This window comes from Enoplosus armatus, chromosome 24, assembly GCF_043641665.1.
Source record: "Enoplosus armatus isolate fEnoArm2 chromosome 24, fEnoArm2.hap1, whole genome shotgun sequence".
Taxonomy (NCBI): Eukaryota; Metazoa; Chordata; class Actinopteri; order Centrarchiformes; family Enoplosidae; genus Enoplosus; species Enoplosus armatus.
This window is the reverse complement of record NC_092203.1, coordinates 6,655,512-6,681,559: the sequence shown is the minus strand read 5'-3', so window position 1 is coordinate 6,681,559 and position 26,048 is coordinate 6,655,512. Positions and strand designations below refer to the sequence as shown.

Here is a 26,048-nt window from a genome sequence, read left to right as displayed (position 1 = left end):
CATCCGTACATTTCCTAGTGCCCCTGTAGAATCTGACTGACGTCCGCTGCTGCTCCCCCTCATTGTACTGAATAGACAAATCCCAGAACACTAGGCCTCTCACTGGCCAGCCTTTGCACCGTGAGAGGAGCATTGCCACATAACAAAAGCGAGGCCAGCGGTGGAGGCTCTGTTCCTGTCGCCTCATTAAGCAGCAATGTTAGACCCAGCAGGTTGAAAAACCTCTGCCTCCTCACACATTCAGTCCTCCTGGTGAGCAGCAGACAGGCAGACATTCACCGCTTCCATTTTCCAGAGCACGTAGCAGCTGCAGTGAAACTTTAAGGGTTAAAGGAAAGTGGGACGGGAGTGGAAGAAACTTAAATCTGCTGAACTGTAGCTTAGAAGAACTTTAGTTAACTTTAGTTAAGTCAGTTAAAACAACTTTTTAAGGTTAGAGAAAGATCGTAGTCGTAATTAAAAGAAACCAACATTGACTGTTGCTATGAGACAGCATGCAAACAGAAGTCTAAGTGTGGAAAAGTCAGACATTTGAGACACGCCCAAAACATCCACCCTGACCTTCTTCCTGAGAGGTTTTGGAGCACTTTAACAAAATCATGGTACTTCTGAGGGAAGACAGACATTTCTAGAATGACCACAAGAGGTCGCTTGTCAGGAAAACATAAATCCTCACAGTTGGGAATCCTACTATAACCAATTGTATCAGCACTTGAGTACAGATGATATACACACTATAAAGTGGTCCTCAGTGAGTTTTTAGTACATTTGGATCAGCCAAAACACATTTCACTGCAGTCACATGTAGCATATTATAGATTTGGGAGGAAACCAGCTTTGACCAACAAGTAGGAACTAACATTCAAGCCTCTTTTCCTGGAGCCATGAGCGTGTCAGAAGATCCATTCATTCACGTAGCTGCCTGTGTTGGAAAAACACCATAAAGCCTTAACAACCTGCAAAGAGATTAGAAATACAGAGTCTCCAATTCATGTGACCTGTATGTGTTTGGACTGTGGGAGGAAAACCACAGGAACACGGAGTGAACATGTGACCTCCACACTGCCAAGATTTTAACCCTCTTGCTGGGAGTTTACTGCCGAGCCACAGAGCATAAAGTTTAAGACATGGCTTCACTGTATCAATAAACCAAAACATGACAGGTGTATACTTTATCTTATAGCATCTATTGCAGCTCTGTTTGCCTCGTGTTTTCCCTCCAGGCTAATCTCCCTCTTCACTTGTGTCTCTGCCTGTCGTTCCTCTGTTTGAGTGAAAGCTCACTCAAACATCACGTCGAAACGAAAACACAGACTGCAGAACTAAGATGCTGGTGTGTCTGCTGAAGGTCTGCAGCACTGTCAGAGATACACAGGGCAGTGTGCTCCACCCCAAACATGTTGATAACTCCATTTTCCTTAAAAGACTCAAACTCAACTTGAAGCACAAAGGATAACTTGTTAAACAGTTGTTTGTTTATTTTCTAATGGCGGTTTTAGGCATTTCCTGTGTTTGCAGTGGTGTAACAAATTTCCACTGAATCAAATATGTACCACATCATACTGGAATATGCATCCGCCCCTACAGATCTCCTGTATGCCTTCAAGATACTAGAACCAACTCGCACTGATACTGAAAATGAGTTATGTAGCAATGATTACATTTGGCCTTTAAGTCATTAAACGTGCCTCTAGTCTGGAGAAGGGTCTGTTATCCATCACTTCTTGAGATTTAAACTAACCCTGCAACAAAAACAGCTCACTGCTAACTTCTGCTTTAAAACCTATGCCCATATATAGAGAGTTTACCTGCCCTCTTATTCTACTTTGACAGTTATTACCAGCACTTGATTTGTTGCAATAGCTTCAGTTAAAAATACACAAGCCCTGTATTGTGAAAAGGCTAAACTATTTCCCTGATACACATTCATTAAATGCCACTCGCTCAGCCAACTGCAACCGATTTTTGAGGCCAATACCGAAATTTTTAAAAAAAAGTTTAAAAAAATCCAATAACAATGTATCAGCTAACTTTGATTTTTATACACAAACACAGAAAGAGAGGCTATAAGTCAGACTATTCCACTGATCAACAGGTGGTGGTAACACTCCAAGATATGCTGCAATGTGCCAACAAAGACTGTGAAGAAGAAGACAGCAAGCTAATAAATGTGGTTGTAAACAATGCTGGATTTAAAATACTTTAAAATCGGCTTTGCAAATGTTTTATGAGGAAGGAAACGCACTCGACACGTTTGTTAGACCTCAATGTGTTTTGGTGAGAAACACTGAATGTAAACATAACTTGTTTACTCCACAGGGCACCTTTAAGCTGCCAGGATGCTTCATCAGAACTGCTTCTCGGATGGTCGAGTAGCTTTGGAGACCCCCTCCCTTTCCTACATGGTCAGACGACACGTCATGCAAACTAGCTCTTCTCTAGCATAACCCGAGTCTCTGCTTCTGCTGCTGACACATTAACATTGTTTGGACAGAACAGTTATGGTTGTTATGGTATTTTTCTTTTTGTCTGCAAGCTTGTGACAGCACTTCACTGGGTGATTCAAGCTATTTTTTCTTTCAGCAGATTGATACAGTTGAATTGGCATAGTTTATAGCCAATGCATCAATGCCACAAATAAATCCTTACACGCCCTTTATCGTCACAACCACCGCTCCTCCAACAACCTTAACAAACAGGGAATCTTAAGATTTTAAAGTATTTTTTGTGAGCCTCGTCTTTATTTCAAGAACTTTCTATTCAAGTACTCTTGTCTTTGTCTTCAGACAAACTGAAGCACTGGAACATTTCAGTCTTTTCAGAAGCCAAAGGGATAGCCCTCCCATGGTGTGTGTCACTTGGATACCTTCAACCCACTGCTTATATATGAATGAGTTGATTCGATAGAGTAGGGAGTAAGGCATGGATGAACCTCCTTTGTGGCCGTGCAACCTCTAAGCTCACTAAGCTTGAATGCACCAACAGGGCAGCCATACTGACACAGTGAAGGTGCTATTTCTTTTTCTGTAAGGACGAGTAAAACCTCTTCAGTCATTTCTTATAAAGCAGCTATTATAGGGAATTATTATCTGACTACAAGAGATGCACAAAGGCCTTGAAAATGCTTCCACCAGGATTACACAGGCTACAAAATGAGCATGCTGAGACACTGGGTGTACATGTTAAGTGGGCTTCATTAAAATCCAGACAAATCTTCTTTACTGAGGTGATATATGACAGGGAAATTAATTACAAGTAATTATTTCCTCATTCAGAAGCCCTGTGATTTGTTCTTCCATGGCATCAAAAATAAAAGGAGGGAGTCCAGCGTCTGACCCTTGTATATCAGCCTCTTGTCTAAACTCTTTTGTACTTGGACTTCATCCAAATATCATTAAAAGAAACAGCCCCCTACCTCCCTACGCTGAAAAACCTGGGATTCCAAACTCCAAATTCCTCCTTAAATAAAAAGGGCTCACAAAACAACAGCCGCTAGCAAAAGTGAATGCCTAAAAACCTCCCTCTGATCGTTTCAGAAGCAGCTCCTACTTGACAGTACCTGAGCCCTCACCTATAAACAGTAGTAATATTAATTACCAATGAAGTCAGTTCATGGAGATTTGTTAGTTGGAGCAAATGGACACTAAGAGGGCATCCAAAGTCCCTCCATCAAAATATTCAGAGAGGACCATTTCCGAGGCAGTGTTCTCAGCTCCTTCCTACTGGGGTGAATGGCCTCTCTGTGCAACCTGCCAACTATCTGCCAATGGCCGCTCTCTTTTACAAGTGAATAGACTGAGTTTAGCCACAGTTAAAAAGACACACTAACGTGCCATGGCTGCGCCACAATGGCCGCTCGGGTAATTTGCCAAACCTAATGATGCCGGTTTGGCCCCGGCTAGAGGAGGTAGAGAGCAGGAATCCTAAAGAGGCACACAGCTGCGCTGATCCCTCTCTTCCTATCTCCCCTCTCTCATCTCTGTCTCTCTCTCTGTTCTCTTATCACCAACTCCGTTTCTTTTGCTTTTTGGAAAATGACACAACTAGGGTGTATAACCAAATGCACACCTTCTGCATTCTCTTAAAATTCTCCACTATCAACACTTTTCCCACATTTCCCCTGAAGGAAATGTCTCTGTCTTAAGACACACCTGAAAATAACTGGTCTGCCCAACCAAGATGAGGAATTTTAGCAGCAGACAGACACAGTTAGCAACTAGCTGGTGAACATAGTGGAGCATTTAGCAGCTAAAGAGACACATATTCCCCTTGGGAGTTGGCCAAAAACCAAAAACAGAGCAAAAGGAGAGTGAAGAAACAAGACTCCAAATGAATAATAATGTTGCTCTGTGTCTGATATCAACTTCACAAGGCCACAATACGATGATTGTAAAGCCCTCTGAGGCAATTTTGGGCTACATAAATAAAATTGACTTGACAATATGTCAAACGTGTGTTATTTTTAGCTTGTTGGGTTTAGCTTGTTTGCCCCCAAGTGGCCATAAAAAAGATTAAAGCAGCTTTAAGTATATGATTGGACTGACAGTCACATTCATTACTTAAACCACAATCATACCAAGAACTGCTGCCTCAAAAATGTATCATACAATTGAATCCACACCCTCTAATCTCTATAAACTGATGCTGGCATTCCTTCACATACTGTCCAAACATCTGCAAGCAAACAGCTGTTCAGGCATCAGGCATCAAACACATTCAAAGATGCCAAAGACTGTCTTTGAAGAAGAGGATATGACCTCTAAACCGTGCACAGTACAGTACAACCACCTTTTATCACATGACTGATGTTCCAAATTTAGGTCACATGATGACAACTGAGCCATCTCCAAGACAACTGAACAAACTCCACTGAAGAAGACCATGAGATGCGGTTCGAAAAAGGTTCCCATGGTTTCATGCATGTTTAAGTGCGTGTAATTTTAATGGTTAGTTGCAGAATACAAAAAGTTTGGATTTTATTATCTCAGTATGATGAGTAGTTCGTTTTCCAATTGTGAGCCCAAGCTCTCCTTACAGTCATTCCTAAATGTACCCTTGAGTGGGTATTCTGTTTATGCATGGCTGGCCAGTACAAAACATGCAGATACAGGTTGAACTAATATTATCATTATTTGAACTCTTGGGTGACTAACAGTATTTCAATGACTAATCCATTGCATCTAATTGATTCTGCTGTCATGGAGATGGAGCTCATTAAATCTAGTCCTTATTACAGACCAAAGCATATTTGTGAACATTATTGTGATGCCAGATATGTGACTATTATTTTCCAGTAATGACTAATACTTCACACTCTGTAAAAATACCATAAAAAAAAGATTGTCGATAATCAGCTAAAGATTCGTAAGTCAACCTTGATCCTATTAGTCATGTAATCAACTACAAGGGGTGCCAGCCCTGTTGCCAGCAATTATTTGGGGGGAAAAGGAGAGAATAATATGCTGAGAACACTCTTTTTAGAAAAGGAGCAAAAGGGAATTTTAAGCACCGAGGTTACAATCAGTGCAACATGTGGCTTGACAAAAGGCCAATTGCCCGTCTATTGAACGGTCAGGCAAAAATACAATAACACACATAATTTTGGAATCCAGACTGAGGCTATTGATCCAGGGTTGGGAGTGCTTCCCTCTGTCTCCCCTCTGCTTTTCTCTCCTACATCATCCCCATGCCAATTTCAGCATTCATGTCTCAGACAGAACAAAGGAAATATCCACTACACATTACCTGAACCCCACAATGTTAACACATGCCTCTCCATGCTCCGGAGTGAGAGACAGAGCAATATATACACCGAGGATGGGGATGAAAAGGGTGGAGGGAGAGGTCGAGGGTCATGTTATAGATCATTAATGGAAAAATGAGCCAGCAGAAAGGAAACAGACAAACTGACAGACAGGCAGAAAAACAGCCACAAAAAGTAGGCGACTTAGACACAAAGACAGAGACAACACAAAAGAATAAGTAATTGCATTGAAACAGCCAACCTCCACATGGGATACGTGCATGGATACACACACTGCACACAGAAACACACACAGGAATATAATATTCACTTACTTGTTCACCATCACCAAACTCATGCGGGAGACAAACGAGTGGCACAGATCCCGATGCTTCACATGGCGAGAGAGAAAGAAAAGAGGTATGAGAAACAAGGGGGAGAGAACTTGTTACACATCGGCACACAGTGGCACGCTGGCCAGAGTGTGTGCAGGGAGGTGGGAGTAAAGGGGTGTGTGTGATGGGGGAGACGGGGGGAGCAAAGCATTCCTGTTTGTGCAGAGCAAACTTAACTCTCTGAATAGAGAGGGATGTCTGCCCTGTGTGAGTGTGTGTGTGTCTGTATTGTTATTCTTGTGAGATCCAGTTTTAGATTTTGGAAAAAATAAAATTTGGTCAGTTTTGTCTTTTTGTCCTTATGATAGATGACTCAACAACAAGTTTATACTTCCTGTAATACACTAATACCCTTTTCAGACTGATGCACAGACCCAGAGCAGTGCTAAAACAGACAGTCAGTAGTTTATTGACAAGAACATGAATTCCACCCTGAAGTGATATGAATTCCTTTCACCACATCACTCTATTCCACTGATCAACAGGTAGGTGGTAGCAGTAATGTGCAAAATAATGTAGCAATGCGCCAACAAAAGCAAGGAAGAAGAAGTTAGCTAGTTAGCTTACATGGATGTAAACAACGTAAGATTTAAAATGTTTTTAACACTCGGCTTCACAAACACAGTTAGAGCACAATGCGTTTTGATGAGTAACATATAACCTTTTTTTACAAGGAAACATCACAGGGCATCTTCTACCGAGACAAAACATTTACAACTGCCAAAATCGTCCTTGTTGAAATGGGTTCAGATTGCTAAAAAAATATCCAAGAATCCAATGAAACTCCCCTGATGAAAGGTCTTCATTGAATTCAACCTCTAATATCACCACACTAATTGTGTAAACAACTAAAACGCAATAAGTTGCTGTGCTGCTGCAGAGTATTAGGCTAACCTCTTCAAACTATCAGCATCTAAATCAGTCTACATGAAGTCAGACAAGAGGGTAAGTTTTCTGAGGTCAGTTTTTAAATTACTTGAATACAGAATGAGCCCTGGTGTTGGCTGAACACAGCTGCAGTATCATCAACGTGCAAATGAGCAGAGTCAATAGCAAATGCCATTAGCTCAGACAAACATTTTGTTTGCCTAAACAAAGAAATCCAGTCTGGCCTCCAGAGTCACCTATGATGGCCAGCAGAAAAAGTCACATTGTTTACTGGTAAGTTTGACTGAATGTGACCCATCAAGTGTTAATACATGGCATTAATACAATTCAGAAAGTAGCTGGCTAACATGACAGAGGTGATGTTAGCCTGATAGAGGATATTCCAACAAAATACCATGAACAACCAACAGTACAATGAAATCCAATACAACACATTATGTGATTACAGCATCTTTCAAATTCTTAATAGCGGCAAAAGTTTTTGGTTCTGGGTGCACCAGTTATATATTTTCCATTTCTATACACAATGGGTTTAAACTACAATAAGTTACATTGCAATTTCCAGGCGAAGGGATTTTGCATCCACTCCCAGAATGTATTGAGTTTCATGATCTTGGGTCCTTGAGGTTCATTCAAATCCCACTGTTTCTTTTCACAGACAAGTTCTTTTCCTCATTCCTGAATTCGGTTTTTTGGTTTGTGATATATTTGTGATATTTCCTTGAGCATGCCCACACAACATGCTGACATGCAGCATTCGCAGTGAGTACTGGAGATTATAGGGATGGCTGAAATAAATACCAGAAAAACACTGGGTGTATTTCTGAATTCTGGTCTAAATCTGATGATTTATCTTCTACTAATACACCATAAACACTCAGGATTAGCTGCATTAACAAGAGGGGAGAATTCCCAGAACTCTCTGAGATCTCAAAAGGCAAAGCATTAATTAACTTTCTGTGATAAAACATTCTAAACTCAAGTTGTAAGTGAGCCTTCTGTTTGGACTATTTTGCCAGAGGTACAGTATGTGTATCCAAGGTCAAGAATGAACCTCCACAGAAATAAGTTTCTTTTCTGGTGAAAACACTAGTGTGGACGTACATCATTTTCACATGTAAACAGCTTTTTAAAATATACTGTCTTAGTGTGGACATACTCTGTGTCAACAAGCACGAAATATGACTTTGTACTGTTGACAGAGACACCAGTCAGGCATGGCTGTAGAAGTGGACGTCAATCTGTTAAAGCAAAGGGGTGACCTCCCATTCAGAAATTAATGGCACCAATAAATCATATCCACTGAAAACCGACAGGATCGTTTAGCTTCCTGTGAGCCCAGCAGAGCATAAGAGACAAATAACACTTCCCAGTCTCATCCCCAACCTTTACAGAGCACGACATTCATCTCTCTCAGCCTCAGTCTCACCACAGCAGAGTACCAAACCCCCCTAGGAGGATGAATGGCTTGTTCCTGTGCAAACTTCAGGATGACCTCCTCCGGCTCTGTTTTTACAGCCCTGCTGTCACTGCCGAGGCTAAAAAATTACAGGCACAGTGAGACGCTGGGGAGTGCTGAGCAAAAGCCAAAACCAGCATCAGTGAAAGATGGCCAGGTTTGAACAGTGGACTTCAGGGGGGCTAAAAGAGGGCCACCAAGCTGTCAGCTAAACAAGTGAATATGATGGTAACTTCTACATCACCTTGTATGATTCTGAAAATGTATCAGTCCTGGTTTAGAGCACATTCAATGATTTATAGTGTGTCCACCTCCGAGCACATTAGGTTAAAATCCCTTAGCTGTTATGAGCACCTTTGAGCAGAGATTGCTGTCTTTTGTAGCGTTGATTTCAGTCTCAGAATAGTATAATTTTAAAACATCAGTGTGTCTGCTAATCAACTCTTTCAACCCGTGGATGTTCATGGATCCACTGTATGTGTTTATATGAATTAAAAAAGCATATTAGTTCATCTCCAATGGTTTCCATTAATCCATGGCCAGCTGCAAAGGAGGCCGACAGTGGTTACCCAACAACTCTTAACCCCCAAAACCAGCACCCGACCCCGACCCACACCCCCCACGTCACAGACCTCAATGGATGCCTTGTCCAGCACACAGCGCTCCACTGTGAAACAGGTCTGTGTGCAGCAAAGAAATATTGACTTTTAATACTTCAAACATTGGGCTCCGTTTTAAACAAGCTTGGCTGTGTTGATTTTTGAAAAACCCCACAGTCACTGAGGTTTACCTTTCTACTGGAGCAATAAAACTAACTGGAGTCACACACACACAAGTGGTGATGGTGATTTGCACATGAAAAATCATATGCATCTAGATTAAATGGACAGCTTGACATTCTGTAAAATATGCTAATGTGAAAAGTTATGAGCTAAACGTTAGATAGAAGATATTAAATTCACCTAGCTTAGCATAGGTCCAGGAACTAAGCTAGGAGAAGGGGGAAGCTGCTAGCCCAGCGCTGTCCAAAGTGAAAAAAAAGGTGCCGTCTGACAACTCCAAACTTGTCTTATTTACTCTTCATATTTTGTTTATTTACTTGTGTAGAAATAGCAATGTAAAAAAGATGGATTGTGGTTTTAGGAGAAGTTACCCTTTATGCTATTTCTTGACCTCACGTACCATCACAAAACGAAAACTGTCACTCACTTGTGATTGAAAGGCTGTTGGTTTAAATCCCTGACCTAGCTGAGAAGCTGTGCTCTCCTTTCCCCCAGCAGCAACTATCATGGTCCCCTGGGCAAGGTGCTAAACGCTCATACACCAACGTTGGAAGACTGTGGCTTTCTACTGAGTTTTCCGGGAAAAAACTTAATTTCCCTGAATAAATAAAAGGTTAAGACTCTGAATTCTGGGCTGTTTAAATAGAGAAAAACCTTAACACCCAGCCGCCTGTCCATCAGCCCCTGAGCACTAAACTTGCTCTTTCTCTCCTCATCCATCTTTCTCTCCTTTTCCACTTCAGCCTGACCTCATGAGAAACTGTGGAGGTCTGTGGGTAACACATTCAGGCATCCAGTTTAATGATTTAATGCCACTTCCATTTAGGGGTTATATATTTGCAGCAGCAAGTCCTTGTATGTAGTTAGGGCTCTTAGCAGCTCAGTTTCCATTCAACTCTGAGGCAGATTGTAAGCTGTTTAAAATCTTCTCTACAGTAATGTCTTTGACCAGAAACATAATGAATACATCTGATATTTCCTACATGGTTGGTCCTTGTGATGTTTAGTAAATGTACTAAAACATGCAAAAACAACAGTCTGGTCCTTTAATCTACCTGTTTGTCTGAAATAAATATTTGGTAATGTTTGGAGATATGGAGCCCCTTGTTGTTAGTCCCACCAATAACAACAATGCCTCCATTGAGTGATATTAGTGTGATGAAGCCACAATAACACCTTTGCCAAGACAGCCCCACAATGAGCAGAAATTGAGGGATTCTAGTTTGCAGCTAGCTGCAAAAGTTGGTGATTAAAAAGAGGATGCCTCATTTTTTGCAGGTATTAACCTGCATTTTAAGTTCACAAATTCTCAGCAAGACCCCAGCAATTAGTTGTCACCTTGCCATGTTTGAGTATGGAATGTTATGTATTTTAGTTTTAATAAGTTACCTAAAAAAGTAAATATTACACAAATCAGTAAGAATTTCAAATTAAAAGTTTAAACACATCTAGAATAAACTATTTTCGTCTGTCTAATTAAATCTGTCGTGATCAAAATGTGTGATAAGATAGTTTAGGCTCCACTAGTTTTGCTGCTCAGCCTGTTATTCTTTTGTCTGTATAAGCAGACAACCTAAAAGGGTCCTATCAGGACACATATAGTTGACAATGAATGAGAATGGAGAGAATTCAGCTGCAGTCGGCATGTGCATAAGCTATTTGAAATGTGAAGGAAAAACACTGCAGCAAATCATAATTGTATTAGCTTTATCAGATCAGCTCTTGTATTCTCACATTATCATATAAATGAAAATGACTTATAAATGTAAGTCTTGAACTTGTCATAGATCATTTAGTGTAACTGTTAATTATAGCACCTATTGCACATGAACTAGAAGAGGTATGCCAATCTCTACTAAAATGTGGTAGTTTAATGGAGATTGCCATATACCATAAAACATACTTTTTTATGCATATGAATAATGAACCAGCTTCTTCAGTTCAAAACACAAAGCAGCAGACATTTACTTTTCGTTTAATTCCCTCCCAACCTTCCTCCTCTATAATACACTGTGATGACCAACAGCAAATCAGGTCACTGTTTGGTTGATTACAACTTCTATGCTACACCGAATTTAGCAAAAGACGTTGACAAATATTAGAAGTACTTAGTTTTTCACTGTTGTACCAGAGCATGCATTACGATTTGTTTTTCAGAAATAAATGTACAGTAACTGCTGCTTGGTGGATGTGCGCCGAATTGGCGAGTGAACGTTAGCTATAGGTTTGTTAAATGTTTTAAGTTCAAATGTGTTTTCCGGAAAGCTCGGCAACAATAACACCTTCATTTTTGAATGGAGTTCGGTGTTGATTATTTCAACGCCAGGGCTAAATGGAACAAACACGATAATGAGTGGGCTCTTTCAATGGCTTATTAATGAAAGAAAGTTAATATAACTTAATTAATCTCTTACCTTTCAGTTTTGATTCATCGCGGAATTCCTGCTGCTGATTTAAGTTGTCAGGTTTCAGGGACAGAGATGGAGCAGATTCACGGCAGCCCGCTATCCGGAGGTCTGGACTCTGCTGCGGCTCTGTGAACGGAGCCAAGTTACAGGTTTCATTCAAACCAGCAGGGGTGCTGTCAGGAGTCAGAGTGGACCAAATGGGAAATAAACTCTGTAGTAATATGTGTTAGAACAGGGGTGAGTCTCATCTGTCTGAAAAATAAGCAGCCATAATATTAATAGCAGTCTAAGATTTCACATGAGTCTCTGATTGACCTCTGACACAAATCTACAGTATAGACATCTCAGCGAAGACATCAAGAAACTTTTAGACCATGAAAGAATATAAGAAACATCGAGTTGAAACAGGGAGCCCATGGTAAAATTTATATTGGGACAGAGAAATAAAATGAACAAATGGGCATTAGGAAAATGAGACAAATCATCTACTCAACTTTTTCTTGGACCAAAGACTATCTATCCACCTAATGTCCTCCAGATCTGTTGCAGCTTTTTCATATAGCTTCATATATCTGAGAGAGAGAGAGAGAGTTCATTGAAGAAAAATGCATTGCAAAAAATTATTGAAAAAAGCTTGGCTGCCATCTACTGGGGCACTGCCTTGCACACACCATTGACATGGTTGAGCTGGATATTTCACTCAAGGTAAGCATGATGTAGATCCAATTAGGTGTTGGAATAAGCAGATATAAATATATTATTTTTGCTAATATTTTTTCCCATTTCACTCGCCTTTTTTTCTTATTTAGGTGTGAACTACTTTTTTTTCAGTTTAAAACCACCAGTTTTCAATCAAGCTGTAGTCATTTAAATCATTTTAGCTAACCATCATTTTCCCTATAAAGTCATAAACAATATACAGTGTATCGTGCAGTATTCAGATTTAATTTACTTAATACCATAATAATAATAATAACTTAATACCATAACGTGAAACACCCCATACAGGTAAAAGCCCTTCATTCAAAACCTTACTTAAATAAAAACCCAGAGAAGTATTAGAGGCAAAATGCAATTGTTTTTATGTTAATTAACGTTAGCAACTAAACTAGCAACTAGCCTATAGCTGTCAAATATAGTGGAGTAACAAGTACAATACTTCCCTTTTAAATATAGTGAAGTAGAAGTCTAACGTAGCATAAAATGGAAATACTCAAGTAAGGTACCTTTAAAAATTGTAGTTAAGTACAGTACTTGAGTAAATGTACTTAGTTACTTTCGACCACTGATAATATACATGTGTAATAACAACGCACTAATATAGTCATTTCCCGCGCTTTAGAAATTCACTATTACCTAATAGGAACAACGCATTCACTTTCCTGTGTCGATTCCATCCAATAGCGGCCGAGAACCCATGTGAGCCAATGACGTGCGTTTGTTACGGGTCCCTGGTCAAATGAACGGCGAGTAGAGATGATAAATCAAGCCAATGGGACGGTAGCAGCACTGTGTGACCGAAGCAGGGTCTGCCGGGCTTATTTCGCCGCTTCTCCACCCGGCTGGTCTTTTTGGATCTCACTGCAATGGCGGAACAGCAGCAGTTCTACCTCTTGCTGGGTAACCTGATGAGCCCTGACAACAACGTCAGGAAACAAGCAGAGGTAAGAGAAGACTACGTAGCTGTTTTCATGGGTGACAAGTTCGGCGAGTGTAGAAAGCAGGGTGATCATGTTAGCAAAAGCTAGCCGCCTAGCTATCCAGCCTGGCCGCGCGCGCAGTGAGCTTTCGCGTCAAGCTCGGTAGCCCACGTGCAATGTGAAGCCGACACCGAGTACTAGTCAGCTAACGCTAACTATCTCCACCATGTTGCGTAGTTATGTGGACATAATGTAGATCTTACAGATACTAGCCCAGTCATGACACTGTATGGTTGTGCGCGTGTGTGTCTGTGCCACACTCAGCTGGTTTGATTCAATCTGAAATGTCACGTTTGTTGGGCACCAATCCTAAATTCGCCAGCTGACAGTGTAGCTAGTCATCTAGCTAGTAGAGTACAGGAAGTAGCATGAAGCTAAGGAGCTACTCCACTGTTGCTAGTTTCATCAGCTAGCAAGCTAGCGCTGAACAGAGTGTGTTGGTCAAAGATTAAAGACAGGAATTCTGAAATGAAATACCGACATACATGTCACGACATAAGTGCAATGATGAGTAACAAAACGACAATGGGTTGCGTTACAGGTGGAGTTGGGGACCTAGTTCATTCAGAGGGCGAGCTATGTTAGCAGTGCTTGCGCAATGGCCTTCAGTCATGTTAAGTGAAAGTCAGGTTAACACTGAACACTGTTTTAAACGTGCGGTTGCCTTCCCTGTTTGGTTTAATGTCGCTTGTGCAGCGAATTATCTCAGTTTCAGTCACGTCACTGCACAGGCTCGTCTCAGGTCATCCCCTCTCACTGGATTAGTTTCTCTCAGAGGATTTGTTTGGGCTGTGTCTAGCTGGCCATTCACTTTTCCCACCACGATTAGCCTCTTGTCGCGGCAGAGCATTGTTACCACAGTTTACCTCTTTAGCACCCGACTTTGGGATGAGGTTGTTGAATCTTATCACACCCCCCCCTCGCTGGCAGTCAGCGTTTTTCTTTGTAAACCACAGACTGTCTGCCGCGATGCTAAGCTCATTGGAATTCATCCTTTTATAGAAACTCCCCCTTTCTGTCTTACACACAATGAGAATTGATCCATCTGTAGAGGACTTTGATCCCATATAACAGCTAAACACTAACGCTACTAAACGTTTATAGATGTCCAGAGTCACATGATGTAGCCATGAAGTACAATATTGTTACAGTCTTGAATTTGTGAAGTGACCAGAGTTTCATCATTGTCTTGAGGTTGTGGTGGTTTTCCTCTTTAGTATTGAGGAGCTTTTGCTATAGCTAGTGGACATGTTTTACTGCTCAGTATAGTTGTTGAAGCTGGCACATATATACTGGAAAGAAATGTAGGATCTTTAGGGTATGCTATGGACCACTAGGTGTTTAGTAAAAGCACTTGAATGTCAGTGGATGTAAGGCAGATGATGATACTGAGCCACATGTTTATATGCACTGTAATGGTTATTCATTCTTGTTTATATTGCCAGGCAATTTCTATTTAAATGCATTTTCTCCTCCAACATGTTGTTGCTACAACTCCTCCCTGTCCCGGCTCTTTGTCATGCAAAGTTCTTTGTTTACTATTCGCACATGATCATGAGTGCGGTTTTCCTTAGAGCCCCCACCCAATGTTCCTCTGCATCCACATAGAGCATCAGTTGTGTTTGCTTTTCTCATGTGGCTTTTAATGAAGCAACTTAAGAACATTGGAGACCAAAGCAAATATGCAGCGCTTACAATGTGCATCAGAACAGCCAGCCGTGTTTAACTTCCCCTTGGTGAGCTTCATGTCCCATGATGTGGGAAAGACATGATGATGTTTCATGAAATAATGATGTAGTAAAGACCTGCAACATTTTAACAGCGATCATCTGATAAAAAAGTGTCCTCTACATCTAAATGTATTTAAGTTTTCATGAAAAAATGAGTTAAAAGTTCGATGCAAACTTGGGTGGCCTACAGGATAAACTGATCACTGTACAGGCTTTTGAGACTTCTTTTACAGATAAAGCAATAAACATCTAGTTAATAAAACATGTTTTTGAATAGCCACACCCATGTTGGTACTTCACCAATAAAGATTAATGAAACTATGAACATTTATGAACCAACCTCTGCATCTGTTTCAGCTTGAAATGTGCAAAATGCCATTTCTTTGCAACTGAAACAAAGTGAACATGACACACTCACTGGTTGAGAATCATTTTTCCACCAAATGGCATGTCTCAACCTTACCACTGTCCATTATTTTCTTTGCAGGAGACCTATGACACAATCGTGGGCCAGACTAAGATCACATTCTTGCTGCAGGCCATCAGAGATGCATCTGCTGCAGAGGAGGTTTGTACACTTAACTCTGACATATCTGTGGCATGACATGTGTAGTTCTTTCAGCCTTCTTTTTTTTTTTTTGAGTTTGTCATCCGTTTATCCCATTGTTAGGCTTTAATTTTCTGTGTGCCTGACTTAAAACGGTGGTCACCTTTTCTCTTTGAGATGCGTGCTTGCCAATTATAAACGCATACTACCCCTGAAGAACATTTTGGGTTGAAAGCATTTATACTGTCTGTGCTTTACATCATGCTTTACTACAATCTCTTGGCTTTGAAAATGTGCGACATTGATGGCATTTTAAGAATGTAGTGCCGCCATCATATGTTGGCCCTCACCACAGCCTGACACGAAGGCTTGTTATGAGTCACAGTTTTGGCATTTGGGCAGTGATGTTTACTCTGAATCCACCAGCTGCTTGGTCCCTCATGCTTCCTCGCCTTTTCTTTACCTCTAGGCTGATATTTTTAGAGTCTTGAAATGGGAGCAGGCAGAGAGGTGCTTGGCCCGGGGAGAGTGACTTTGCCTTTCTGCGATGCTGCAAGCTTTGTCCGTGTAGTTTTTTATTATTTTTTTTTAGAGTGACCATTGACTCTAAACATTTCACTTTATTCCACTAAATGTCCCTGTACATTTTTGGCAGCTGCAAACATACTGTTTTCGTCCTGTGACACTTGATATTGTGTTATTTGATTGTAAACTAAAGTAAATCCAGAGGAAAGCTGTAGTATCAACTGGTTATAATCACACTTGGATCAAAACTAGAGAAGCCTTTCTGCCTGACCAAACCAGGAATGAACAGTCTTGTGTCAGAAGTCTTAAATGGTTTGTTTGATGTTGGGGCCATGGTGAGAAGCAGGACATAATGTTTAAACCAGTGTTTTGTCCACTCAGGTCAAACAGATGGCAGCAGTGCTGCTGCGGCGGCTGCTGTCGTCGTCCTTCGAGGAGATCTACCCGGGCCTGACCCTGGAGATGCAGACGGCCATCAAGACAGAGTTGCTGACCAGCATCCAACAGGAGACAGCACCAAACATCCGCAAGAAAGTCTGCGACATTGCAGCCGAACTCTGCCGCAACCTCATCGGTAATGCTCCTCTTAACATTTTATGGCCAATATTATCTTCCACCCTCACTATATAATATACCACTATAGTGGTTATTTAATTATATGAACAGGTTGTAGTTCTGCTTTTATAGTTGTTAAAAGATAAGCATTAATCTTTGTCTTTCATCCAGATGATGATGGGAATAACCAGTGGCCAGAGTTGCTCAAGTTTCTGTTTGACTCTGTCAACTCTGACAATGTTGGCCTGCGAGAAGCTGCCCTGCACATATTCTGGTGAGTCCCTGTTCACTTCATAAGATCTTTTATTTAGGCCATTTATTTACATGGTCAATAAAGTCAAACTACTTGTATGTTCAGAGGCACTGGGTTTTTTTTCAGGAACTTCCCAGGAATCTTCGGCAACCAGCAGCAGCATTATATGGAGGTTATTAAGCGCATGCTTGTGCAGTGCATGCAGGACCAGGCAAACCCACAGGTAAGATCGTACCAGAGTTGATTTTGGGCTGTTCATTTCCGCGTGTATATGACTGTACATTACCTTTTTCTTTTTTCAATTGATCCTTCAGATTCGTACCCTGGCAGCTCGTGCTGCAGCATCCTTTGTTCTGTCAAATGAAAGCAACACAGCGCTGCTGAAGCACTTCGCTGACCTGCTGCCGGGCATCCTGCAGGTAAGATACCAAAAGCTGTGTCTTCATCTGACTCATGTGAACCAGCTCAAAAGCTCAGTAGTCAAACTCGGTATGTGTGGCTTTGTTACGTTGGCCCTTCTGCAACACACAGCGACCCCGACATTAGTTGTTTCAGGAACTGTTTTTTGTAATGCCTGTGTATAATCCTTTGCACCAGTAATGGCTTTTAAGCAGTCAATGAAAGTATCTACAGGAGTCCCATGAGACCCATTGGCGCAAGCTAAATGTCCTATAGTCTGATGTGTAGTCATTAGCTAATGCTAGCTTAGATCATACAGTAAAAGGTCCAGGTGAAAATTACGTCCTGTTGGGTTACTTTGACTTATAGAGCTGTTTTGTGTGGGTCTTGTTTCTCTATTGTTATATATGGAACTTATCTGCAAATGGAAGATGGAACTTTTAAAGTGAGAGCTGGGGTACTTACTTGCTGCTTGTTTGCCTTTTACTGAGAGGCGTAGTGTGTCTTCTGATTCTTTGTCAGGCCATGTAGAGATGACACTGTTTGCATTAAGAAAGAATAAAGAAGTTGATTAATAAACAAGTCCTGGTAGCTGTTCCTGCCAGCAGTTATTATATGATCCAAGTCAACATCTTTCTCACCACTCGACAATCAGTCTAGATTATGTTGATTTGATATTGAACATGCTGAATCCTGTTGTCGTTCCACAACAGCTATACATGTCTCTGCATCCTTGCTAAGCTCTATTGCGACAGTGTTTAGTGAGTCAGTGACTCATGATGGTGAAGGTGGAGGTTAAACCCTCATATTGTGGTGACAGTGTGAATTCTGCAGTAGCAACATGCTGCTGCTGAATGGATGCATTTGCAATACCAACCCCAGCTTCTATTGTTTTTTTGTTTTTTTTATCAGGCAGTGAATGAGTCATGCTACCAGGGAGATGACTCTGTGCTCAAGTCCTTAGTGGAAATTGCTGACACAGCACCCAAATACCTGAGACCCAACCTGGAGGCCACTCTGCAGCTCTGTCTGAAGGTGAGTCAGGGCACCAATATAACTTTATTGCTATTCATTTAAAACACACAGATGAAACCAAAAGTCTTACTTGCATCTTGAAGTTCTGTTTTGACAAAGCCCCTGTGAGTTACTGCTCATTTTGCCTGGAAACATCTAGGAAACAAATTATACATTAGACACGCAGAACATGTATTTGGTTTTATTTTTGCATTTTAATAGTTTGTTTGACTGTAAGCTCTATTGACCAACATGTTGCCATGTCTCCTCTTCAGCTGTGTGCCGACACCAACCTGACAAACATGCAGAGGCAGCTGGCGCTGGAGGTCATCGTCACCTTATCTGAGACTGCAGCAGCCATGTTGAGGAAACACACCAACATTGTGGCTCAGAGTGGTGAGGATTTGGTTTACCATCACTTGACTACACTTAAGTGTTCCCCTAATAAACTGTGGAGTTATTGGGTAGAATAGTTTTGACAGTAGTATGTGTGTTGTGTCTTCAGTGCCCCAGATGTTGGCTATGATGGTGGACCTGGAGGATGATGACGAGTGGGCCATGGCTGATGAGTTGGAGGATGATGACTTTGACAGGTAAGGCCTGATGTACACACAGTACCATCCTCCACCTGTAGAGCAGAAATGTTGAACTGTGTCATGGAGGGTTTGGAATATGCAGTTCCTGCCAAAGACCACTAAGCTGATTAGTTCCTTTTTGTTGAAAATGTTTTTCAGTTTAATCACCTGATGTTTAGGAAGAACTTTTTGGGTCTTTTGCAGACTAAAACTCTGCTGCAAAAGTTTCTTTTGGCAGAATTTGTTTTGCAAAAGTGCTCAAAGTGTTCACACTTATTTGTGAGTGATTTGTTCCTTGTCCCCCACCAGTAATGCAGTGGCTGGGGAGAGCGCTCTCGACAGAATCGCCTGTGGTCTGGGAGGAAAGATCATTCTGCCCATGATCAAACAGCACATCATGCAGATGCTGCAGAACCGTAAGTAGACCCTGCTGGTAGTTGAGGATATTTACACACAGATTTGTTCTAAAACTCATACTATGGATTTGACATCTTCTCATTTCAAGTAATCATAACAGTGAATATCAAGTCTCTTTTTAATTGCGTTACATTGGTTTTCATACAAAGGAAATACCATTTAAGAGCTCAAATTGTGATTGTGTCAAGTTTTTTTTAAATTGGTCAGCGTGAATATGAGATAAACAGTGTGTGTTTGTCGCTAGCTGACTGGAAGTACCGCCATGCTGGGCTGATGGCGCTGTCGGCCATTGGTGAGGGCTGCCACCAGCAGATGGAGGCCATCCTTCAGGAGATCGTCAGCTTTGTCCTCCTCTTCTGCTCCGATCCTGTAAGAAACACCATCAAACTTGGTTTAATACAAAGATACAACGTATGGTTACTTTGCTTTGTTTATAGTGACATTAAGAACACAATTTGAGGGTGGTTATGAGTTTGGCTTCCTTTTCCCTCCTTAGCACCCAAGGGTACGCTATGCTGCCTGCAACGCTATTGGACAAATGGCCACAGACTTCGCTCCAACCTTCCAGAAGAAATTCCATGATAAGGTAACTAAAGTGACACATACGGCTTTCCGGATGACTACAAGTTACCAGTTTAATAGATGCACTAGATTAGAATGGAAATATGAAGGTGGACTAAGAAGACTCTGACCCGGCATCCTCCTCTCTTTCAGGTGATTTCAGCCCTGCTTCGGACCATGGAGGACCAGAGTAACCCTCGGGTGCAGGCGCATGCTGCCGCCGCCCTCATCAATTTTACAGAGGACTGTCCCAAATCACTGTTGATCCCTTATCTGGACAGCTTGGTGCAGCACCTGCACGTCATCATGGTGGCCAAGCTGCAAGAGGTACAAATGAATCTTCACATTTCTTGCAAACGCACCATTTAGCCCCTGCTAACACCCTATACTTACTGTTATATTCTGTTCATTGGCAGCCAGTTCAGCAAGTCTCCTACTTGGCTGTAAGTGTGTCTTCTTCTCTCCTCTCAGTTGATCCAGAAGGGCACCAAACTGGTCCTGGAGCAGGTGGTGACCTCCATCGCCTCTGTGGCTGACACGGCCGAGGAGAAGTTTGTGCCATACTACGACCTGTTCATGCCCTCCCTCAAACACATTGTAGAAAACGCTGTGCAGAAGGAGCTCCGGCTGCTCCGTGGCAAGACCATAGAGTGCATCAGCCTCATCGGCCTGGCTGTCGGCAAGGAGAAGGTACGCCTGCAACAGGATGTGATCAAACTCTCCACTAAGATCTTAAATCAAGGTGGCTGCGTCACTGCACATTCAGGCTTCAAACAACTTCACGTATCCTTTCTGTTTTGTTACTAGTTCATGCCAGATGCCTCTGCCGTCATGCAGCTCCTCCTCAAAACCCAGACAGACTTCAATGACCTGGAGGATGACGATCCTCAGGTAGGAAGACGTGAACATGTTTCCTTGATATTGTCGTTGCTGCATAGTCTATGTCTCATCACGTTTTTGTGGTTTAGATCTCGTACATGATCTCAGCCTGGGCCAGGATGTGTAAGATCCTGGGGAAGGAGTTTCAGCAGTACCTGCCTGTAGTGATGGGCCCCCTGATGAAGACGGCCTCCATCAAGCCTGAGGTGGCCCTGCTCGACAGTAAGTAACATAACAGTGATTTCTAAATATATACTGTGGACGCCCAGTACATTTATCTGGGAGTTAGTTGAGTTATTCAAACTGAATGGAGCAGATTGATGGTTCTCAATGACCATGTTCGAAGTCATGATTTTTAAAACAAAACAAAATGACAGTATTTGAATGTCTGTCTTTTAGCCCAGGACATGGAGAACATATCAGAGGATGACGGCTGGGAGTTTGTTAATCTGGGAGACCAGCAGAGTTTTGGCATCAAGACGGCCGGCCTGGAGGAGAAGGCCACTGCCTGCCAGATGCTGGTGAGTATTCCAGTCCAGTACGGCAGAAGAGCACTGAGCACTGCCAAACTGTCTGGATCCTGAGGGGGTCTGAGGCTGATTTTGGCAGAGCACCAGATATTGAGGTTGTTGCCAGTGTTTCAGCCCTTTTTAATGAGACAGTCTCTGTCTTCCAGGTGTGTTATGCCAAAGAGCTGAAGGAGGGTTTTGTGGAGTACACAGAGCAGGTGGTGAAGCTGATGGTTCCTCTACTCAAGTTCTATTTCCACGATGATATCCTTTTGGTTGACCTATAAAATGACCAGTTGCTTTGTCTTGAAATTTCAGTCCAACCAACATCCAAAAGGCTTAAATGATAAATTGCCAAAATTTAAAAACACTGATCAAAATGTTTGTGTAATAATTTAACACTCCTATTGCTATTTTATTAAATATATCTCAATTAATCAAGACAAGCTCACCTGGTAGAGAAATTAGTTGTCTTTAGTTTTGTGTTGCTAAAAGATTAAGTATGTGAAAGGGCTTGATGAAGGTGTTTAGTGTTTCCTTAACTGCCTCACGTGTGCGGGTGGCGGCAGCTGAGTCCATGCCCCTGCTGCTGGAGTGTGCACGGGTTCGAGGACCAGAGTACCTCACCCAGATGTGGCTCTTCATGTGCGACGCTCTCATCAAGGCCATCGGCACCGAGCCAGACTCAGACGTCCTGTCAGAGATCATGCACTCTTTTGCCAAGGTGACTGTTTTTTTTCCTCACAAGTTCCCTGTAAACATGTCCATTGTCATAGAAGATTAGAATGTATTTAGGTCCAGTTTCTGGCTTGACTGATGGAACTTTTCCCTTTTCTGTTGTAGTGCATTGAGTTGATGGGAGATGGCTGTCTGAACAACGAGCATTTTGAGGAGCTGGGCGGCATCTTGAAAGGCAAACTGGAGGAACATTTTAAGAACCAGGAGCTCCGACATGGTAAGATTTCATTACAACCATTGAATAAATTAACATTTCTCCCTGAAACAAAAATCTCAAGTACGACATTTCCATTTGATTTTAACAAACGTCACATGATTTCCACATGACAACATTCTCTACCCGATGCGTTTCTGTGTCTCTTCGCATGACTTTGTGATGACAGGCTCAGTCAATACAAGCAAAAGTGTGTGTGTGTGTGTGTGTGTGTGTTTGCGTAATCCTCACAGAACACTTATTTGTCCTTCACAGCTAAGAGACAGGATGAAGACTATGATGAGCAGGTGGAGGAATCATTACAAGACGAGGTAATTAGTTTCCCTAAGTCGGAGCTGTTATGAAAACCATGAAATTGTTTTGTCCAGTAAATCTTCTGACAGTCTTGTGAAGCCCTTTTTTTTTTTTTTTTGTCTCTACAGGATGAGAACGATGTGTACATCCTGACCAAAGTGTCGGATATCCTGCACTCAGTGTTCAGTAGTTACAAAGAGAAGGTGCTGCCTTGGTTTGAGCAGCTGCTGCAGCTCATTGTACAGCTAATAGTAAGTACTTCCTGTTTTCCGATCAGCATCAAATTAATGAATCAATAATATATCGGTACAAATGGTGAACACTGTCTGCAGTTGTATAATTTATTGGACTTGTAGTGAAAGGCCACTAGATGGTGTCAAACAGTCTTGAACATGGCCCACTTGCATCAGATTATTTATTTTCAACGGGAGGTAGATTTTCCTTTTGATTTTGTACACAAAGGTCACATTTCAGGAGTGATACTTGAAAATGTGGAATTCCTAGAATATCAGGGAATTTCTGAGTCATATTTCTCTCAATGTAAAGATTTTTATAAATTCAGGATGTTGAATGAGTGAATACAATAAAAGCACAATGTGGTGTGGCCTGGGAATGAACACTGCCTTTTGTGAAGCTTGTAGTGCTGCAACTAGTGATGCACATCACATACGGAGTGAGTTCAACAAGACCTAACTTGTCTGTCTTGTCTTTAGTGTCCCAACAGGCCGTGGGCTGACAGGCAGTGGGGTCTGTGCATCTTTGACGATGTGGTGGAGCACTGCAGCCCCTCCTCCTTCAAATACGCAGAGTATTTCCTGCGGCCGATGCTTCAGTCACTGTGTGACTCGAGCCCGGAGGTTCGGCAGGCGGCTGCCTACGGTGTTGGTGTCATGGCACAGTACGGAGGAGAGAGCTACCGCCCATTCTGTACAGGTATGGCCTGGCACTGCTCTTCACCTGTGATGACGTTAGAGTTTGTTTCTTTTAGTTAACTACATGTCTTTGTGTCATTCTCCTTGGTCCAGAGGCCATCCCCATGCTGGTCAGAGTCATCCAGGCAGCTGACTCGCGCTCCAAGGAGAACGTCAACGCTACAGAGAACTGCATCTCTGCTGTTGGAAAGGTCATGAGGTTTCGGCCAGAGTGTGTAAACGTCAACGAGATCCTTCCCCACTGGCTCAGCTGGCTACCACTCAACGAGGACAAAGAGGAGGCCGTCCACACATTTGACTTCCTGTGTGACCTCATTGAAAGGTAGGGCGGCCTTCACCTAGTTTCCCCCCTTTTTGTTGAGGTGGAAATACCTTCTTTTAAACCATGGTATGAACAAACTCTTTCCCTCCTGCTGACTTGTCTTCTCTCCACAGCAACAACCCCATTGTCCTTGGACCAGACAACGCCAACCTTCCTAAAATCTTCCTCATCATCGCAGACGGAGTTGCAAACGAATCAGTCAAGAGTGAAGACGCATGCAGCAAACGGTTGGCAAATGTCATCCGTCAAGTACAGGTGAGCTGTCACTCTGCCCCAACTGTGACCCAAATCCAGATGTCGTTTCTTTCTGTGCAAGAATTACATGTCTTGTGTGGGATTTTATGTGGACATAAATCAATATCCAAGTGTATGAAGCTGTTTAGAGGTTGACCCTTGTGTTGTCCTCCAGGTGTCAGCAGGGTTATGGACACAGTGTGTATCAACACTGAATGAGACGCAGCAGAAAGCCATACAGGACCTACTGAATACTGCCTGAGCCTGAACCCCTGGTCACCTCCCTGCTCTTTAAAAAGCCCATGAAGAAAAGTTGAGCTCCTGGATCTCCTCCATACACTCCCTCTTCTTCCTCCTGCTCTGATCTGTAGTGTGTATGGATGCCGGCTTCACCCAATCACCAACCCCCCACCCTACTCTTATATAACTCCACCTACGTTCAGCCAACTGTGGGGGGGGGCAGGTTGGATATTTATGACAATGGAGGACATTGGCCATCCACCTCAAAGACTTTCACCCTGTATCCAAGGAAGTAGGAAGAAAGTGTCAATCGTCCCTGTCTTCTATCTGGACGTCTTGTTTCCAACCATTCCCTGATGTTTGACTTGTCTCGCCGTGCCCAGAGGGACTCATTCTCCACGTCACCCAACACAAACTCATTGGACAGTCAGGCTCAGAGGGGCCATAGTGGGGGAAATTGGGGAAAGGACATTCTAGTGGACTGAGCAATTGAATGAGGTGGAAATGCACACTGGGCGGTCACTGCCTGTCTCCTGTGAATTTTTTTTTTTTGTATTTTTATTTTATTTCTTTTCTCGTTCTGTGTTCCCAGTGTTACCTGGGGAGTGGGAGGGGGGAGAAATAGCCTCTGTCTGCCACAGCTCAGAGGATATGTTTCAAAAGTAACAGCATGTTAAGTGGCTAACTCTAGAAAATATAAATAGTTAGGAAATTTACATCATTGTTGTCTGGGAGAATTGACATTGATTTAAGCAGCTTTTCCTCCATAGCCTTCCAGATAACTCTTTCACAGGAAACAAGTGTGAAGATGAAATGTTTGCTAAACGGTTCTCAGCCCTTTAGGTAGCAGTGTTAAGGGTAAGGGGCTCTCGGAAAAGAGGAGCAATAATCTGTAGTTGGTCAAATAGCAAGTTGAAGGAACATGAATCGTAGAGTACTTGTAAAATGCGTGCTACCATACTCTTAACTTTATGGTTTTGACCCTTTGCAGCCCTGCAGGTATGTGATGGAATTCCAGAAACTACCAACAATAAAATTCCATTTGAGAAATCAGTCTTTTTATTTGACTAAATTATTATTGTAAAATACACTTATTCGTTGGATTAGGTCAATAATTACCACTCCTATATATCCGTTGAGTATGACGCTTGAAGCTAGCGCCAATTTACAGTTATCTCAGCTTACCGTAAAGACTCATTCAAAAGCGCAAATGTGCCCACCTAAAGCTCATTAATTAACATGTATGTTTTAGTCTGAAAAACGAGAATGTAAATACATAGTGGCTTTTTAATGGGTGGTTGTGTGCTGGACTATTTCTTTTCTAAGGAGTCTCCGCTGGCGCCACCCCATGAAGACGAAAGGACCCCCAGACGTCACTGGACTTCATTACGTTTTTCACACTACGGTTTTTGTATGAATAAAACAAAGGAGAGGTGCTGGTAGGCGGATTTTAGAGTAATTTTAGCAGACCCAGGGGAGCAGTTTCCAGTCTATTAAACTAGGCTAATAGCCCGATAAGCTAATTGTCTGACAGCTAGCTAACAGGTGTTGTGTCGAAGTTAGTTTCCCCTAACCTTACCTTGAGTACAAACTTACCCTTAACCCTCAACCACTTTCCATCTTGCGTGGTGATATTTCCGTCATTATTAAAGTTGAGATGAAACGGCATTTTGAGAATATCTACCGTCCGTATCGTGACATATTTCCTAGTGTAGCGGGACATGACGTTGGGCTC

The 26,048-nt window shown here is 42.1% G+C and overlaps 1 protein-coding gene across 2 annotated transcripts; it reads left to right on the top strand.

Moving 5' to 3' along the window:
- The first annotated feature begins 13,198 nt into the window (after positions 1-13,198).
- On the top strand, positions 13,199-25,363 carry kpnb3 (karyopherin (importin) beta 3). 2 transcript variants are annotated; one of them, XM_070930366.1, is made up of 26 exons: positions 13,199-13,339; positions 15,593-15,673; positions 16,559-16,751; positions 16,904-17,006; positions 17,112-17,208; positions 17,300-17,404; positions 18,297-18,419; positions 18,674-18,794; positions 18,904-18,991; positions 19,283-19,389; positions 19,635-19,759; positions 19,887-19,976; positions 20,105-20,278; positions 20,423-20,641; positions 20,759-20,842; positions 20,920-21,052; positions 21,230-21,351; positions 21,507-21,603; positions 21,891-22,063; positions 22,183-22,294; positions 22,547-22,602; positions 22,714-22,836; positions 23,299-23,518; positions 23,611-23,839; positions 23,953-24,101; positions 24,256-25,363. In XM_070930366.1, the coding sequence occupies exons 1-26, from the start codon at positions 13,262-13,264 to the stop codon at positions 24,333-24,335; spliced, it is 3,282 nt and encodes a 1,093-aa protein (XP_070786467.1). In that variant the 5' UTR covers positions 13,199-13,261; the 3' UTR covers positions 24,336-25,363. The 2 variants fall into 2 exon arrangements, with proteins under 2 accessions (XP_070786467.1, XP_070786468.1); XM_070930367.1 differs by having other exon boundaries at positions 13,257-13,339; positions 23,953-24,094; positions 24,249-25,363.
- Positions 25,364-26,048: the final 685 nt, after the last annotated feature.

Excerpts from the sequence above, each read along its gene's own strand:
- kpnb3 (XM_070930366.1), top strand. The coding sequence starts at position 13,262 with ATGGCGGAACAGCAGCAGTTCTACCTCTTGCTGGGTAACCTGATGAGC. Across the intron at positions 21,604-21,890 it reads CAAGTTCTATTTCCACGATG|GTGTGCGGGTGGCGGCAGCT; the intron begins ATATCCTTTTGG and ends TAACTGCCTCAC. Across the intron at positions 23,519-23,610 it reads CTACCGCCCATTCTGTACAG|AGGCCATCCCCATGCTGGTC; the intron begins GTATGGCCTGGC and ends TCCTTGGTCCAG.